At 37.9% G+C, this 20,441-nt stretch overlaps 1 protein-coding gene across 1 annotated transcript in view; it reads left to right on the forward strand.

Moving 5' to 3' along the window:
- The first annotated feature begins 3,818 nt into the window (after positions 1–3,818).
- LOC131427642 (protein bicaudal D) overlaps positions 3,819–20,441 on the forward strand; it is a 72,940-nt gene continuing 56,317 nt past the window's right edge. Inside the window, exon 1 of the mRNA XM_058591024.1 lies at positions 3,819–4,626. Within this exon, the coding sequence (XP_058447007.1) occupies positions 4,423–4,626 (204 nt within the window). The 5' untranslated portion in view covers positions 3,819–4,422. The remainder of the gene's footprint in view (positions 4,627–20,441) is intronic.

Here is a 20,441-nt window from a genome sequence, read left to right on the forward strand (position 1 = left end):
ATTTTAATGGATCTACCTGACTCGAGCGGAATGCAAAAACTGAGGAGTATGAGTTATGTCTTTTATAAAGTCAAGTTCAAAATTCAGGTCTTGACTTGAAACCGTTGTGTGAGAAGGAAGACATGGAAATGACCGACAACGAGCTGAGCGAGGCTAGTGCTCTGCGGTACCGGCATAACGCACGGTAAAATGATTTCTTTGTGGAATTCCACTAGTAATCCTCGAATAGTGGCCAACAAGGTGAAATACTGTTTCCACTGCTGCGCAATCAACCGACACAAAACAATTTTGACACCGGAATATTACACCGAATCCTACTGCCCAGAAAAGCTAGCAGTTGAAGTGTTCGGATGAATCGCTGGAAGCAGATCAATGTCCTCATTCGTTGGTTTCATCCATAGTTTCGATTAATTTCCGAAAATCGAGTTCATTTAAATGCATTTCTGCTTAATTTGGACAAAGTTTAACACTAATAGAACTGTTCCACCGCTTTCAAAACATGTTTATTTGTTTTGGGGTTCCTTGGTAACTATAACAAGTCCATAGCAACTTAAACAGTGTTGCTCGAGAAGATTATTTTTATCATTCACAAGGGGTCGCTAGATTTGTGGTAACTGGCGGTGAATTTTTAGCGAACAGTTTTAATGCTGATTTTTCTTCGGAGTGCCTGGTCGTGTCGTCGGTTTAATACTGTTTTTGTTTTTGAACCTACACGCGGGCGACTGACTCCGAGTAAAACGAACCCATAGTACGCGTCCTAAACAACAACTCATAAAAAAATAAAAAAAAATAAACAAACTCGCCTGGATGTCTAGTGCCACTCCAGGTTGCTAAAACAAACAGCTCAAATGTTGTTGTGGGTCAGCTCACGGGCTGCTCTGATTATTAAACTAAAACGGTATAAGTGTCATTGTTCCGTCACTACTAGATTTTGTTAAAACTATGTCCACGGACATTATCCAATCTGTCGATTTTGGAAACGCCTTCGCTTTGTTTAGCTTGAGTGCAACGAATCTCTAAATGTACTCAGACCTAGATTTGCAGTCTCTCGCAGTGAAACCGAAGAATCAGACAACAAACTGAAGCCCACGATAAATCCGTTTTATGATCGACAGATTCATCACGAAAAATTCACGTTTCATTGAGCGAAACCTGTCAGCTTGGAGCGAAATCAATTTTCAGTTCAGCAACACCATCCAACGTCATCTTATTCAATATATCATGTTAATTGCATGGATGCACAGTGCTGCTATTTTGGCGCGCACGAATGTGAGATTTCTCCCCCCTACTCCTATGTACAAGATTCGATGCGGACTCGCCTGAGGGCACCATGCTCACAAAAAAGGATGTTACCAATGATTTGTTCGGGAAATGATGTCTGAAAAAACTCAATTCTTACGAATTTGTTTTAGAGCTATCGTTCAAAGAACTAACTTCAAATGTGTTGCATAATACAAAGCATCATTCGAACACAACGTTGTGTATTTTTGGTGGAAAAACATTGAGAAATAAGTCCGTGAAGAGGAAATTTCCAGGACGCGTTTTATAAACCATGATTTGCAGTGTCAGCTGTCTCTCAGGGGAAAATTATCAGAAGTAAAAAAATCAATTAATATAGTCGTACAGATATTTCACAAGACATCTACGTGTTTATGTGATATTTTTTAATATATTGAATTTTTGTTTAAATCAAAACTGCGATTTTTCACGTCAATATCTGCAATTGTGCAAAGCGCTGGGGTTGGGTATTTTATGTATAAAAAGTGTGTGCAAAATTTGAATATAATTATTAAAGTAGTTTTTAAATGACGATGGACACGGACAATTTAAAACGTGCTTTCGAGAAAAACACGTTTTGTCTATAAAATCGAAGGAAAGAATTTATTTTTTATGGGTGCGTTTTGTTATAATAAAACATTTCAAGAATGTTTTTCCATATTTCCAAGTCAATCGAATCAAAACTCTCGGACCTGTGCGCCGAGCTCTTGTTCCTTCGTAGTATGAGCACAGACTAACAGACATGACAGTATGAGTAAATTCTTATAAAAATAATTTTTCGTGATGCACTAGTTCCACATATATTGTACTGCGCGAACTATTTACTATCTGTACACCCCTTGTGTTACGTAAAAGTTTTTTTACTAGTTGGTTTCCCCTCGTTTGTCAACACCGATCAGCTGCTTGCAGGGATGCCTGATTTCATCAAAATATTTGAAAATGAATCGTCACAATAAATTATTCGATTACGTTGATAATATATTTAACTTTTTCGCGATGTTAGAAGGTAACCATCTATTTTTCTCAACGGTGCTCATCTAGATTATTTTTTATTGTGTTGGTAATTTTCACCCGAAATTAAGTGGCGGCTGACAAGAAGCAAGTAAATATTGTAACAAAACGGGTTCGATTTTGTATTGCGTTGGAGGATGAGAAGTAGGCACAATTCTGTATATAGTTTAGGCTAGAGTGCCTATAACCAGAGTGACGACATCTCATCCGCAATTTTGGCAACAATTCCAAACATTCCATTAGCTTTACATTGAATTGACAGGTCGTTTGCTCGTTTGGAACTGGGAGCTGTCATTCCAAACGAACAGCTGTCGCCACTCTGATTATAGTCACTCTAGTTTTGGCAATATGTATTAAATCTGTATCCTGCATGAAATTCCCATGAACGTATACGAATCAATTCATTACAGGTAATTCTGTATGAATGGCAACTCTGTTGGTAAATGAAAAAAATAAACACAGTCTAGATGACAGATAGGATGTTTTTGATAGGGTAACGTGGCGCCATCATGACACATGTGAGTACTGTCCCAAATAAAGGAATATTCGAAATGACCGTTGAAATGATTGAAGAATCTAATTTGAGTGTCCTGTCTGTTAGTCTGTGGTATGAGATATAAGAAGATTAAATCCATAACTTCCAGAGGCTTGAAAATTTGACAAAATGTTCGTGAAATACCTCAAGAAAATATAAAGAAAAACTTGGATTGAATTGAAACAATCAAGTTTTTGATCGAATCAAACAAAGTATTAGGATTTTTACCGTCACTGCAAACCTCAATCGGATGAACACATTTTGACAGTTCAGCAGTACTATCTGTAAACAGAGATTATTGTGTTTGTCTGTTGACAAATTGGATGAGACCATTTTCGCTCCATATCGCCTAAATAGAATTGTAAAACATTTGTTCACGATTGGATACGGTTTGTTTTTGAGATTTATTAAATAAAAAAAGTGTAAAGATGATTGCTTAAGATGTGCTCTTCGATTTTTGTTTAAGCTTGTTTATAAACAGTACCGCTGAACTGTCAAGGATGAATGCTTGTTCATTTGTGACGTCACGATAAAAAAAATCTAATGTTTTCATTTGTTTTGTTTTAACTGAAACCATCGAGTTTTCTCTGTCTGTTCTACTGTGTAACCCGACCTGAATACATTCCGCGTATAAGCACTGCAGCAGTGATGGCAGGTGCAAAAGTAATAAATAACTTGAAAAGATTTTCTTGAAAATTTGATCAATTCTGTTGGTTATGAGTTCATCAAATGTTGTTTGCAGTTACTCATCGAACACATCAGAGGAATTTAAATATTAATTTCACTTTTATTACGTCAATTAATGCAATTATTGTCAATTTTAGTTGTTGATAACTGACAATTTTTTATAAGTTTTTAATTTTTATTAGTTTTTAATAATTTTTTGCAATCATTTAATTTTTTTGCGAATTTTTTCCTGGCATCAATGATTCTAGATGACGTTTCTGACGTCCAACTGACCCAGCTCCTGGTCGTTTCTGTGAGTGAATTTTCCTTCATTTTCATACCGATTCCGATCCGAAAAGAAAACTTTCGCCAGCCCATCAGTCATAGTTTTTTTTTTCGTTTCGCTCTCGTATGTATCGCATACCTTCATCATCAATCGGAATTTTCATTCCCAGTAGCCACCGCGGCGGGCAAGGTACATCAGCTATCAGTTTTCGTTTAGACTCGCACTTTTCATGATGTGTCGCTGAGCTGGATAAAATACCAGTAGATTGTTGGGTAGTGAAAATTAGGGCTCTGTGTTTTTCGGTGCAATAAATGGCTCCAGCGGAAAAGTGACCGATCTCTTTTGTTTCATTTGTCAAAATTTCAGTATCAGCACAATTAAACGGTGTACGTGGAAAGTGGTGACGAGTTAGGTATGTAAATTATCAGTTTGAGTTCCACGTCTAGACGACCATAACGCAATCAAGCAGAGAAGAAAAAAGCAATTGTGGAATGGTTTGAATGAATTCGGAAATATTTTTCTCTCGCAGCACTAAAAGAAGAGATCGTCCGGAAGTGATAGTGCATCTTCATTGTGTTACTGATTTGAAACCAAAAAAAAAAAAATCTTGCGGTGAAATTTCAACCGTCTGGAAAATCCGGGAAAGATGGCAGCGCCCATAGAGCTGGAAGATTTGCGGGCGGAGATCGAACGTCTCAACCGGGAGCTCGATCAGGCCAGCAGCGAAAACATCCAGTCGGCCAAATATGGACTGGGTTTGCTGGAGGAAAAGCAATCGCTGCAGTCCAAGTGCGAGGAGCTCGAGGCGCTGTACGAGAATGCGAGACACGAGCTGGATATCACGCAGGAGGTATGATCATGACAAAACTTCATTTATTGTGGCAATCATTGATAAAGTCGATTGTTATAATGATGATGATGATTACGATGATGATAGTGGTGGATTTGATTGATGAGAAATGATGAATGTGCGCTCAGGTGTACGAATGAATTTCCACCAGCAGATCACGTCATCTGTCGGCTAGGTTGGTCGCGTTCGTGATGCAGAGTTGCCAATTATGGGTGATTTTGATCAGATCTTTTATTTTCTGGTATCGATATATGGTATTATCGATTATACTTAATGATTTGTTCAATTATTTTGTTTTTATACGAACTTTACACCGACAGAACTGCCGACTAAATAGATTTAAGTTGTGGGTGACGTATTAATCAACTGATTCTGTCTATTCGAATTGATGGATCGATTTAATACACCTAAAAATCTAATAATGAAATCCGGTTGTATGTGCTTAATTCACATAAGAGTAGTTTCAACAGTCTAGTAATTCGTCTTTTTCAAAGTCGGTAGATTCACTCTACCAAATCCGAATTAGTCCAAGGGATAATCGGAAGGTTTTTATTATTGGGTTGGTTAAAGCGTCATTAACGTCTGTTCGATTTCCTTTTTCAAAACAAAATTTTGTTGAACCTCAAAACTAATTTGGAACACTCACTGGGAAAATCTATAATTCAACTGTTTCAAAAATACTAACAATGTTCAAGAGTCGGCTGACTAAAAGAAAAAGCGGCAAAAAGAAAACTGTGAGAAACAGGTAGGATAAAATGTTCTAAGCCTTCTCAAATTTTGGTGAACGACAGGAAACTGTAGTCAAGATCTACTCTAGGAAGCTCTACACGGAAAAGTTGACCAGATTCAGGTGATGTGCGTAGGGATGTCGGAATGTCGATCAAGTAATCGATTAATAACGCACATAATCCACTGATATTTAATAGATTAGTTTGAAACTAGTGTTCGATTATTAAGATTATCAAAAAATCTAACAATAATTGAATTATTAATCGGGTAATGTCCCTGAAGATCGAGTTAAATTTAATAGTTTGAAAATTATACTCGATTATTGAATTATTGAAGAATCCGACGTCTCTAGATTAAGGATTCTAGGTCATTTTTTGTTTAAAATCTCTGCAAAATATGTGCACACTTCATTGCTGTCCAGCGATATCAGACCTACGAAAATCTCCGTAGATCTACGTATTCGAAGATTTTGTACGGACCTACGGATCCGTAGATAAAATCTACGGAAAATTTAATTTATACTAACTACGAAAACTACGGGAACTAGTTTTGTCTGGCGAGCAAAATAAAAAATATATGAGAAAGGCTAAAACTCCACTGCTAGAGCTTCCGAGAAAAACGCTAATCTACGAAAATGACACTACTTTTATCTGGCGTCGCTGTTGTGGACCGGAATAATTTGGGTGAAAAAAAAAACAAGATCTCGCCACTCATTTCTATTTTTGCGAGCAAAAACAAAAAAATAAGGTTTCCCTACTATCAAACACTGAAGACTTTTAGGAGCTCATTGACAGTCTGTGATCGATTTCAGAAATCTGTGAGATTTTTAAAATCTGTGTAGAATATTAAAAAATTGTTAAAAACAGATTTATCTGTGAACCTGGCATCTCTGCCCTAAATGCATGATGTATGACCAGGGATGCTAGATAGTTTTTTTTTAGAAATCTATGCTAGATACAAAAATCATTATGTGCAAATCTGTGTCCATTTCCATAAAAAAAATTGTAGAACGAAGAATACATTTTTGCGTCGATTTTGCTAGCAATTTGAAGAGTTTGGAAGAAATCGTTTGTTTCGAGTTCGACCGACGGAACTGCTGACTAAATCGAGCTACGTTGTTGATGTATGAATTAACTGATTACGTCTCTGTGAATCTAGGAACCGATTTAATATAGCGGAAGATCAAATAAAATGAAATCCGGTTGCATCGATAGGTTGTAAAATATTTCGGTTATCGATTTTGTAGGCTGCCGCGTTGATAGTTGTTTGTATTAAATGCACAGAGTAGGTGCAACATTTTTTTTAGAATTTTGATCTGATTTTCGGTTCCGTTTTTTTAGATTTTAGATCTGACTTCCGATTCTGGAATTATGGGATAAAACGTGCAAAAAAATGATAAATAACTAACTTTCCTCGGAGATGATTGAATCGATTTAAAAAAAATCAGATTGAAAAAAGGCTTTATGGTCCCATAAAAAACTCCTGAATTTCATTTTGTTTTTTGTTTTGTTCATTTCCGGTTTCGTAATTACAGAGAGATTAGTGTAAAAATTTATTCACTTTGCTCAGAGACTGCGTGACCGATTTTTACAAACTTAGGTTCAAATGAATGGTCTTATACAAAACTTCTGAATTTCATCCGGATCCGGCTTCCGGCTCCGGAATTATAGGAAAAGTGAACTAAAAATTTTATACCATCACTTAGAGGGGCGAAATAAAAAACGTAAAAAAATTGTATACTGGCCTCAAAACTGCTCCATTCGATAGTCATTATAAGTAGATGGCCAAAAAAACCTATTCCGATTATTCTGCCAAGAATCGAAGAATTTTTGGCAACACTGTTTTTGACAGATCACGTGTGAATCGTGTCTTGTGTCATTGTAAAACTTGTCCAGTTTGGTCTATAGTATAATCATAAATGGGCGCTGGCAAAGTTTGAGGAAGATCCACATTTTTATCGAAAAATTGTGTTCAGTAACGCAGTTCATTTTTCTGGTTGAATGGCAACGTCAACAAGCAAAGTTTCCGCATCTGGAGTGACGACCAGTCAGAAGCATTGCTAGAGTTACCAATTCATCATAAATAATTCACTATTTGGTGTGGATAATGTTCCAAAATCAAATCCTGTACCTCTTGAAAAATCACCCTTTATATATGATAGTTTCCAATTTAGAAATCATTTTTGTCCCAAGTTTTACAGTTCGTCATGTTTCTCAGTATTTACTAATTGATTCGTCTCAGATCATGATTACTATTTCAAATTTTCAAATTTCTTCAATTTACTGTTTCGGCTTCGAATATTACTAGATAGTGCGTGTTAAATATTGATGAAATAATCATTATGATAAATCTAGCAGCACTGGTTTCATTCCGATGTATGTCAACATAAAGCTATTAAATGTGTGTGTTTCATCGGTTGTGCATCTATTTTCATATTTTTGAAAGGGCCAAAGATCGAGGTAACGTCCTGACAAAAGAGATGAAATAGAGAATCGTTATCCTAGCCGTCGATGAGGTTGGAAAATGTCTGTGTGTATGTGTGTTTTGATCAATTTTTCACCAACGTTTAATGGAAAATTGGTTACATTTTATGAATGTAAATTGAAATTCTCTAATAAAAGTTAGCAGCACTGCTTTAATGCATTTGTATTAGATTGCGCTACACAAAATAAACAAAACTAAATATTTTCTGTAACAAAAGCAGTTTTCCGGAAAAATAACTAGTTTAACGACAACATTCCATATCCATTGCCTTTCGCGTGTTAAATTAAAGGTTTCTATTTTGCGGGTTTACCAAGAGGAAATCCACATTTTTTTCTGCAAGAGGAAATCCATATAGGAATGTGTTTGTTGCTAATCAAATGTGTCAGTGGAAGTAAGCTGAAACTGAAATAATTTTTCTCGAGCAGTTTTAGGGAAAACGAAAGAGATTTAGACTAAGATTTTCGCTTTTCTTGAATTGCAATTTTAAGCAGAATGAACTGATTGGTTTATTTTTTACCCCATGGAAGATTTATTGATAAAAATCAGGAAAAGAAGCGCCGGAATTTGTTTTTACGCACACATTGGTGACACTACTCATACGCTTGCAAAGAGTCTTGCTCCTAAGACTGTTTGAATGGCTAGAGAAAGGAATTATCATACCACTGAAATGATGCACTTGCTTTACTTTCTGCTAAGTCAACTGCGCAGGCTAGAATGAACGAATTTGATCAAATGTGAACCTTTTATGCCTTTTATCTGAAAAACCTCTTCATAATTAGAGGTTTTTTAGATAAAAGGCATAAAAGGTTCACATTTGATATAATTCGTTCATTCTAGCCTGCGCAGTTGACTGAGCAGAAAGTAAAGCAAGTGCATCATTTCAGTTGGTTCAGGTCCAGAGCTTAGTTCCACTAGCAAGAATTCAGGTTCAGAACTCAGTTCCAGATACAGAATCAAGCATTCAGTTCGACTGCGGGACGGATTTTCTTTTGTTCACCGTTCGCAGTGTGAGTTTCGTTTCAAACAAGGGCAATTACAACAACATTCAGCTGCTGGTCGTTGGCATCGGAGCAAAACACATCGAAAAGCAAACAACGACCGTGAAAATCCTACAAACCAGTTCCTTTAAGGGCTTGGAAAATTTAACAATTCGCCCTCCTGAAAGCCAAAAATGAATTCCGTGTAGCATTATGATAGTGTCATTCGTTGCAGTATGCAAATCCGAAATATAATAATCAACATCAAATTTCAGTATGTTGCTATTTTGCCAACTGTTAAGACCACCCATTTGTGAAAAAGTTGCAAATCACGTAAAAAGAAATTCCTTCACAAAACTTGATTCAGTATTGAATCAATCCGCATAGAAAGCAATTCTGCTGCGGGACGTTCGTAGTGCGAGTTTCGCTTCAAACAAGAGCGATTGTATCATCCAGCTGCTGGTCGTTTGCATTGCGAAATGCACCGAAAAGTGAACAACTAGCGTGGAAATTCTACAAATCAGCCCTTTTAGGGGTATAAATGTTTACAAAAGAACTATTAGAATTACTTATCTGTGGAAATTAGTAATTCGGAAGTGAAAATATTCAGGTTTACTGTCTGATAGATTTTAACTAGAAAATTTTCGCATACTTTTTTCTCCACTGGCGTCTCGTCCTCATGTGCACCTCGTGCACTGCACAACCGATCAAATTCAAGGAATTAATTACATTCCCATCCGCGTTCAACTATTATTTAGATCCTCAATTTATACGATGAAAACAGATCGGATGGTGGCGAATATAAAGTAATGATCGGTTTTGATTCACCCTAAGCTTCTTATGCTTGCTGGTTAATGACAGCCAAACGATGTTTTCATATCGCATTCCCGTGGCCATTACGTGGCGCTCTGAACTCGAGCACTTTGCCTTGTGCACGGGAATTGCGTGTTTACACGCATGTACTTAAAATTTCCAGCATCTCTTCTTGCAGTGTAAGTGTTTTTTCCGTGCACATGAGTTACTGCACCGATTCAAGAAAACAAGGAATTAATCAGCTCAGTTCTGAGATTTGTGGTTCTGCCTGTCACGTTTGGCTTTGTGAGAACTTGTACGCACACCTTTAGAAGAGGCTGCGGTGGCTTATGCTTATGGCAGTTGAAAACAAATTGCTGTCTCCAGAGATAACTCGTTCACAGATTAATCTGAGATTTGGAATGTGCTGCACAGATTTTCACAAATTCACATACACAATCACAGACTGACAATGAGCCCCTAAAATGTTCAAATTACTAGGGAAAACAAAGTGTCCTACAGAGCGTTTGAAAGTGGCGAGACCTTCTTTTGTGCTAAGACTGATTTTTAGTTCGAACACCAATTTAAAAAATATGACCTGGCATCCTTGGCTGTCTTAGTTGCAACGGTTTTATTGATGACATTCTTGAGAGATTTGCTATAAAGCTGCTCCAAAAGAATATCGATATTTCGTTGCATAGAAAAACACAAGCGAATATCAATTCCTAAATGTTTAGTTTTCACTTATAACTAACTGCTACAACTGATATAATCAGCGCACAACCCGTAAATTTTATCACGAGCTGCCACTGATCTAACATTATCCACCCATCTTTTTTGCGATCTAAATTTATCAGTGACAGTCTTGAATTTGATCAGTATCTAACAGGAAAAACAGATTTTAAAAGTATTGACATGCAAATGCAACTATGTAACGAAAATCGCCAAAAAGGTTGCCGCAGAGACGGGACTCGAACCCGTAGCTAGTTCCTAACCGGGGAAATTGTTTTGCCAACTAAGCTACGAAAATTCATCTATTTCAATATTTTTTTTGAAGTGGAACACATCTTTATTTTCTATACAGGGGTGCAAATCAGAAACTCAAGGAAAAATGCGCGTAGAAATGTGGTCAGGTTTTAAACACTTACAGCTTAGTCTATTTTGTATCAATTATTAATATTATTTCATCATTTGATTGGAAATATTTCTAAGTTTCGATTTGAATGTATCAAGCCATGTATTTTCAATTACATACCTATGGCCGAAATTTTGATTAGTAGCGAGCGGTGTCCTGTTTGTCTGTTAAAATTCTCCGGCGTACTGGATTATCCTGCCACAGACGACGGTTTTGAAGGAGTTAGCGATATATCAAAGGGAAAGCATCGCTCTGTTTGGTCAATCAATGCAAAAGCGAAGCTGTTGGAAGCACGCAAATCTATATATAGAAGCGAAATTATAGATAACGTTTCAGTCCTACGCGCAGCATGCTAGAGGTAGGTTGTTGCTAGACAGCAAGACAAAAAGTGCCATAAAACGATTTGAAGCTTTAATTGGTATGCTCTGATCTTGTGTTATGCAAGCTCGAATGAAATTCCATGTTATGTCATTTCGCCTGATAAATTGACAACTACCCCAGGATAAATTTTGAGTGCGATTAATTTCTAACTTATATAAGATGAACTCGATTGATAATGCATCGCAAAATGGTAGAGAAACTTAACGCTATAAAAATAACTGCTTGCATACAAAATTTGAACGCAAGCTTGGCGAAGAGAAGCTTAAATATCAAAATCGTATAGCAAGTATGTACCTTTGTACCTTTGTACCTTTGCATACATTTGGGATATTAGTGTAATTTCGTAATTACATGTAATTGTAAACAAACAATGTTCGGTGTTGGTTCCTAATCAAGATCAATATAAGCAGACTCTCGTGCAATTGCGGATTCAAAAGTGTGGCGATTGATTGAACTGCTTGATTGTAGATCATTAGAAATTTTGGTTGTCTTGTTCCACATCAATGGCTCGAACAACCCCATGGGGCTGAAAATTCTTCTTCGTCAGGGCAACATAACCTAGCATATATCCTCATGTTTTGATCGAAAATACCAACACTACAAAGAAATGATCCGACAATGGTCAATTTACAATTTACATACGAATTCCTATAACAATTGTTGTTTCTCTTTTTGCTGAAATCTCCAGCATCCTTGCAACCAAAGGAATTTCAAATATACACAAAGTCTCAAATTTCCGCTGTTGTTTGACTTTCCGTTTCCCATATCAGTCAAACGTCGACAGCGAGAGCTTTTCTCGAGGTCAAAAAAGAAAAAAATAGTTTTTCCAACAACAATAAACTGCAATATAGGCTTATCAAAGAATGAATATTTTCATGTTTGGCTCGTAGAATTTCACCCAGCTTCAGTTAGCTTGAATCGAGTTTTCCCATGCCTCTCTCAGTGTTTGACCGCCGCCGAGATGCAAAAGCGGCTCGCGTTGTGCTGGGTGGGTGCAGTGCGGGTTAATTGTATTGATTTTTCCCGAGTCCCAACAACTTTTTCCCGTTTGAGGATGAAACTCGGAGCATAACATGTTGTTAGTTTCTGTGTTGCGATGCAGCCTTCTGCTGTTTCGCCTGGCAGCTCCGATGGAGACCCCAGGCTCGTGGTCCGTGGTCTCGACATTGGTCCCGGTTAGTAGCGTTCTTCTGCTTCGGTTACCCGCGCAAAATTTCACCCCACTCTGGATGCAGAAATGCAGGCTGAACGAACATGTGCTCAGCAGAGCCGGTTAATTGCCAGCCAGCCGTTTCTGATTTGAATCTTGCTGATGCTGGATGCTGGGTGCATCGTTTTGCTAATTCCTTCTGCCTCACTTCTCTTCTCTCTCTCTCTCTCTCTCTCTCTCTCTCTCTCGTCTGACGGATGATGAAAATTGATTTTCGCTGAGAAAAGAAATTAGCGCAGTCGAGTGAAAGAAAGTGGTTGTAAATGAATTATGCAATTAATTCTGGTCGTTCCGGACACGTTTGGAGCAATTTAAGAAATTCGCGAAGAAAAGTTTTTATTTTTTTTTTCAAAAGTAAATAAATGAAGAAGAGATTGCGATCATACGAAACGATTCCAGCTGGAAAATGGCCCCGTTTTCGATTTCGCTTTCTGTGGTATTTTTCTTCCGTTTCGATTTCGTTTGATCGAGAAAACGTCGTCGATTGATGGCGCCCTCGATTGCAGTGATTTTTAGACGGATTTTACGCTACAGGAGGTACCTGTTGACTATATTAAGTATCTCTGGGTCGGGCATCGATAGATTGGGATAAAAAATGAGTCGAATTACAACTCGAATCCTGGACTGGAGTTTTCGTTTTTATTTGACCATGGGAATCAAATTAATACAAAATCTAGCAGGATTAAGGATTCAGACCAATTGGCTCAAATGGCTCATTTTTCTGACTGTTCGGCGGTTTGAGCTTTGTCGCGGCTTCTTACAATGAAGACTGTTTGGTATCCAAATCTGGAAAGAATCTAGGTCGAGTGTGGCGCGATGGGTAAGTAGATACCTTTCATGCAGCCCACCTGGATTCGAGTCCCAACCCCGAATATAGGGTCGGAAAGTTTTCCTGACCCGAAGAAGCATGACCTTAAGTTTGAACCCCCTATAATCGAAACAAAAAAAATCCTGGTCCAGATTTCAGTTCCAAAACTCAGGTCCTGGTCCATAACTCAGTACTTAAATTCAGGTCTCGAAGTCAGTACTGAAATTCAATTTAAGGTCCAGAATTTAGTTATAGGTTAAGAATTCAGGTACAGGTCCAAAACTTAGTTTCAAAATTTCGAATTCATTTAGAATCCTGGTTTAGAATTCAGTTCTAGAATCCAGGTTCAAAATTCAGTTAAAAATTCAGAGCTTATTTCCGAAATCCAGTTCTGAATTCGGCACCTAGAACTCGAGCTCAGAATTCAGTTCCAAAATCCTAGGTCTAGAATCCAGGTTCAGAATTCAGTACCAATTCCCGAACATAGTTCCAAAATCCAGGTCCAGAATTCAGTTTCAGGTTCAAAACTCAGTTATAAAATCTAGGTCCAGAATTCAGTTCCAAAATTCAAGTTCAGAAACCAGGTTCAAAATTCAGTTCCAGAAACCAGGTCCAAGATTCAGTTCCTAATCCAAGTTCAAAGTCCTGGTCCAAAGTTCAGTTTCAGATTAAGAACTCAATTCCAAAATCCAGGTTCAGAATTTAGTATCCAAAAATTCAAGTCCCGAACTCGGTTCCAGAAACTAGGTCTATTCTAATTCAGAATTCAGGTACAGATCCAGAATTCAGTTGCAAAATTCTGAATTCATTTCTGAATCCAGGTTTAGAATTCAGTTTCAGTTCCCAGGCTCAGAATTCAGTTCCAAATCCAGAACTCATTTCCGTAATCTAGATTCAGAATCCAGGTTCAAAATTCAGTTCCAGAAACCCTGTTCAAAATCCAGTTCCGAATCCAGGCCCAGAATCCTGGTTCAAAGTTCAGTTTCATAATTCAGGACCAGAAATCGATACATTAAACCAAGTTCAGAATTCTAAAACCCCTAGTACAGAATTCTGTTCTAGAATCTAGGTTCAAAATTCAGTTCCAGAAACCAGATTCAAAATTCAGTCCCGAATCCAGGTCCAGAATCCTGGTCCAAAGTTCAGTTTCAGAATCCAAGACCAAAGTTCAGTTTCAGGTTCAGAATTCAATTAAAATCCAGGTTCAAAACATGGTTCCAGAAACTAGGTCTAGAATTCAAATTCAGAATTCAGATCCAGATCCAGAACTCAGTTGCCAAATTCCGAATTCATTTCAGAATCCAGGTTTAGAATTCAGTACCAAATCCGGAACTTGATGCCAGAATCCAGGTCCAGAATCCGATTTAGATCTAAAACCCAGTTCCGGAAGCCAGGTTCCAAATTTAGTTTCGAAATCCACGTTACAAATTTTTTTCCGGAATTAAGTTTTAGGTTCAAAACTCAGTTCCAAAATCCAGGCTCAGAGTTTAGTTACAAAATCCAGATCCAGAATTCGTTTTCAGCAACCAAGTCTAGAATTCAAGTTCAGAATTCAGGTTCAGAACTCAGTTCCAAAATCAAGGTACAGAATTCTGTTCAAAATTCAGCTCCAGAATCCAAGTCCAAAATGTAGTTCTGGTCCAGAATTTTGGTCGAAAGTTTTGTTTCAGAATCAAAATACAGATTCAGATGCAGAATTTAGATCCAGAACTCAGTTCCAAAATTTCGAATTCGTTTCTAGAATCTATGCGCAAAATTCAGTTCCAAATCCAAATCTTATTTTCGAAATCCAGTTCAGATTTAGTTTCCTAGAACTCAGGCCCAAAATCCCTTGTTTAAAATCAGGATTCAGAATTCAGTATCAAATCCCGTACTTAGTGTCAGAATACAGGTCTAGAATTCAGTTTCAGGTTCAGAACTCACTTTCAAAATCTAGGTTCAGAATTACAATTTTAAAATCCAGGTCCAGAACTCGGTTCCAGAAACTAGCTCTAGAATTCAAATTCAGAATTCAGTTACAGAACCAGATCTCAGTTCCAACATTTCGAAGACTTTTCAGAATTCTCTCTCAGAATTCAGTTCTGGAATCCTGGCTCAAAATTCAGTTCTAAAATCCTAGGTCTATAATCCAGGTTCAGAACTCAGTTTGAGATCCAGAGCCCAATTCCGGAATCCAGGTTCCAAATTTAGTTCCAAAATGAACGTCTCTAATTTTGTTCCAATAACCTGGTCCAGAACTCAGTTTCATGTTCAGAGCTCAGTCCCAAAATCCAGGTTCAGAGTTAGTTTCAAAATCCCGGTTCGGAATTCGATTCCAGAAACCAAGTCTAGTATTCAAGTTCAGAATCCAAGTTCCAAATTCAGGTTCAGAATTCAGGCTAAGAATTCAGTTCCAAAATCCAATAACAGAATTCTGTTCTAGAAACTAGGTTCAGAACTCAGTTCCGAATCCAGGTCCAGAATCCAGTCCAAAGTTCAGTTTCAGAATCCAAGATCATAGGTTCAGAACTCAATTCCAAAATCCAGGTTCAGAACTAAAAAAAACAAGGTCAGAACTCGGTTCCAGAAACTAGGTCTAGATTTCAAATTCAGAATTCAGTTCCAAATCCAGAACTCATTTTCGAAATCTAGATTCAGAATCCCGAGCTAAATTCCTATTTCCAGGTCCTGTAGTCGGTTCCAGAAACCAGGTCTAGAACTCCGGTTCAGAATTCAGGTCCAAATCCAGAACCGCGTTCCGAAATCCAGATTCAGAACTCAGTTCTAGAATCTAGAACCAAAAATCAGTTCCTGGTCCAGAACTCAGTCCCAGAAACCAGGTCTTGAATTCATGTCAGTTCCAAAGTTTAGTTTCAGGCTCAGAATTCAGTTGCAAATCCCGAATTTAATTTTGGAATCCAGTTTCAGAATTCAGTTTTACGTCCAAAAATCAGTGTCCAAATCAGGCCCATAACTCAGTGCCAGAATGCAGGTCCAGAATTCAGTTTCAGAGTCCAGGTTCCGAGTTTAGTTCAAGAATTCAAATTCCATTCAGTTCTAAGTACAGAGTCCAATTCCATAATCCAGATTAGGAATCCAGTTTCGGTATCTTGGTTCCGAACCCAAGATTTCACCTACAAGGGAAATTTCACCAACAATGTAAAGCATCAAAATGATTTTTATTATTCGGTTCTTTATAGATCCAATGAACTGACTGTGATACTTTTTTCACATTTTGCCGATTTTATTCGTGCGACTTTCGCCCCTCACGTGATGCATTTTTTTCATTATTCCACAGATCCTCCGCATTCAAGAAAAAAAAGTATTCAACATTAAATAATCGGCTCTTTAAAGTTACCTGTAAATTACCGATTAAAGAAGTTATTTTCTACCACTGAAAAGCTTCTTTCAGGCCCCATAAGTACTGCTTGATATTGTCTTTCTTCATAAAAAGGATATAGATTTGCTGAAAAACACGACTTTTGGTTGAAGACAGCGGAGGCAAAGCAACCTCGTGAGCGCAAGAGTTGCTTTTCTTCCGCTCACGCACTGAAATTAGACTTTTTTGAAAGCAACACTTAGGTACCGCAACGTAGTCCCAGTGATGCCAACTCTCCGTATGAATTATTTTTTTCATTGGGTGGCATTATGGAATGTTATGATGAAACTAATGATTATCAACCTATCTTTTTTATGCCACTCACCATTTTATCTTACAAACTTTATAATTTTCATTTGGATTTCAAAGAACATTGTTTATGAATTGTTGAACATTTATTATTATCATGAAATAAAAGATAATCAGAAGCAAATAATTTACTAAATAATCGGAGCAATGAAATTTTCAGCAAAATTTTCTATCGAGTCAGAAAACGTAGACCGAAGAACACCGGTACCGAATTGGAAAAACTTTTTTTCAGGCTCGAGGGTAACAATTGTCGCATTTACTATACCCTGCGAAATGAAGAAACTAACAGTAATAATGTACATCATTAGTTCGAAAGTGTATTATAACACTTACGTTTCGTTTGTGCCAATGTTTCTCCAAGGACCATAATTACCTTACCTCAACTTTCGGTTTCGCACCACTATTGATTGTTGCGATAAACTTGCTTTCATATAGTTTCAAGTGAATTGTTTTGATTTCTGCACCTGTAGTTATTTTTTACTATAACAATGTTTTTTTGGCAGCACTGCACCGTTTCAAGTTGTTTACTCGTTGTATCAGTGAACAAATTTTGTGATTTTTTGTTTTTCGGATGGTTTAAATGCACACATTACTGTCGCACAATTGTTAACAGTAGAGTCAGTATTCGAACAAGTGTGAAGATCAGTAATAAAATTGCTAGTTTGTTGTTGATCAACTAGTTATTGTGCCGTGCATCTTGTGTACATTGTTGTTGTTGTTGCTTCTGCTGTTATAAACTGCTCACGCACGCAGTCGACCCGTTTTGCTAGCAAGCCTTGGTATGGATGCCTGTTGCTACCACTGTTCAGAGCCGATAAAAAATCTCAATATAGTCAAATGTCACTATTGCGAGCGAGTGGCTCATATGAAATGTTTTGGCTGGGTTCGTTCTAATTTGGACTTTGTCAATGGGCAGACCAACTTGCTTTGGTTTTGCGATGACTGCATTGTTACGGTAAACCAATTCAAGGCTCATGATGCAACCCCTGCTGTTGTCGAAAATGTTGCACGCACGATCTCGGAATGCTTTAACAATTGCTTTAAAAACGTACAGGATGAGCTAAGTAAAACCAATAACCTAATTCAAAGAGTATCGGAAACGTTAACTAATCAATCGTCAAAACAATGCTCGCCTCTACCCAACAAGAAACGTCCTCGTGAAATGTCCAACGATTCTCTCACGGAAAACCCCATGCTTATTGGAGGAACGAGACAATTAGATAACTTACCAGCAACATTTGAAACAGTACCAAAAGCAGCTGATGTAAAAGTGATGCTACGGCGAAGAAAAACTTATGTAAACTGCCTTAAGAAATAAACGTATTTATGAAAAAAAAAAAAAAAAAGCAGCTGATAAGTTTTGGATTTACCTTTCCCGTATTGCCCCTCAAGTCTCTGAAGGTGATGTTATAGCGCTTGTTGAAAAGTGTTTACCCGAATCACAGCCGGTTGTTAAAAAGCTCGTCAAAAAGGAAACCGATTTGAAAACATTAGCGTTTGTGTCCTTCAAAGTAGGAGTAGACATGAAGTTAAGCGATATAGCCTTAGATTCTTCTATTTGGCCGAAAGGGATTTACTTTCGTGCTTTTGATAACCGCCAACGCCGTCAGGATTTTTGGGGCCCGAACGATCCAAAAATGCCTCGAATCGACTAGATTGACTCGATCTCCGCTTACAGTACATCATCGCGACCTTCAAAGTGTCGTCGTTCATCCATTCAGATTTATTATCAGAATGTCGGCGGTATGAACTCACTCATTGATAGCTACCTGTTAGCTTGTACGGACGAGTGTTACGATATTATCGCTATCACGGAAACATGGCTCAATGACAATACATTTTCGGCGCAAGTATTTGGATCGAGTTATAATGTTTTTCGTACGGATCGTAACTCTAGCAACAGTACTAAAGCTACAGGTGGCGGGGTGCTTGTTGCAGTTCACCAACGTTTAGAAGCTGAACGGGTGGAATATTCATCTGACGACTGTGTCGAACATGTGTGGGTAGCAATTAAATTGACTGGATATAAGCTATTTCTCTGTGTGATCTACCTGCCTCCGGATCGGACATACGACTTGAGTGTAATCAACGCGCACAATGAATCGTTAGAACAAATTTCGACTCTCGCAGCACCCATCGACGAAATTTTGATTGTAGGAGATTTTAACTTCTCAAGCCTGAAATGGTGTGCGACTACGGATGGCTTCATGTATGCAGATCCCAAGGAATCCACCTTTCAAGCCGGCATCACAAGTTTATTGGAACGTTTATCAGGAACGAAAACAATAGATTACTTGATCTTTGTTTTTCGAGTATTTCCGATAAGGCTCCCAAGATTGTACTAGCTCCTTCGCCTCTAGTAAAATCGGTTAGGCACCATCCACCGCTGCATATTGTGCTTGATTCAGAAAATAAAACGTACTGCGACGTTTCGAACACCGTCAGCTATAATTTTTATAAAGCTGATTATGATAGCATGAATAATTTTCTTTTTACTATTAATTGGACTGAAGTTCTTAACAATGACGATGTCAATGCTGCAGTACAGACTTTTTCTAACATTATGAGCTATGTTATCGATCGCTTTGTGCCTAAGCGATCCAGTCGGAAATCAACCAAACCGAATTGGCAATCCACCGAACTAAGACGTTTAAAAACAGTAAAACAGGCAGCATTGAAGCAATATTCTAAGCATGGAGGATTTGTCTTACGGCAAAATTATGTGCAGATAAACCGAACGTACAAGAGGGCCGTGAAGCGTTGCCACGATAATTATTTGCGGAACGTACAACGTAAACTAAAGTCGGATCCCAAAAAATTCTGGAGCTATGTCAACGAGCAAAGGAAAGAATCTGAGCTACCTTCGTCAATGCGTTACGGAGAATTCACAGGTTCAAGTCCGCAGGAGATTTGTCAGCTATTTTCTCAGAAGTTTGCTAGTGTTTTTTCTGATGAAAAATTGTTACCGCATCAAGTATCCCTTGCGGTGCAAAATGTGCCATTTCTTTATCAGTCCTTAAATGCGATCAATTTGGATGAAAACACTGTTCTGTTGGCAATCCGTAAAACAAAGGCTAGCACCAGATGGTATACCGGCGATTGTTCTGCGAAAATGCTCTGCTAGCTTAGCAGCACCTCTTACGTCTTTGTTTTTCAAATCGCTAACTGCCGGAATATTTCCCGATCTGTGGAAGTCCTCTTTTATGTTTCCAGTTCATAAAAAAGGAAATAAAAAACTAGTTGACAACTACCGTGGGATTGCATTTCTCAGCGCCATTCCAAAGCTTTTTGAAAAGATCGTTCTTGAGCCAATTTTCAACCATTGTAAGCAGTATATTGTACACACTCAGCATGGATTTATGCCAAAACGTTCTACTGCTACAAATCTGCTTTCGCTTACGAATTATGTTACAAATTCTATGTCCGTTGGTTATCAAACAGACGTCATTTACACGGATCTGTCGGCAGCCTTCGATAAAATAAATCACGCTATCGCCATTGCTAAACTAGACAAACTCGGTTTTGGCTCGAACGTACTTCGCTGGATTAATTCATACCTAAGCGATCGACGTCTTGCCGTAAGAATCGGTGACTGTGTATCTGATGAGTTTTGCGCTTCCTCCGGAATTCCA

This window comes from Malaya genurostris, chromosome 2 (assembly GCF_030247185.1).
Source record: "Malaya genurostris strain Urasoe2022 chromosome 2, Malgen_1.1, whole genome shotgun sequence".
In the NCBI taxonomy this organism is placed as follows: Eukaryota; Metazoa; Arthropoda; class Insecta; order Diptera; family Culicidae; genus Malaya; species Malaya genurostris.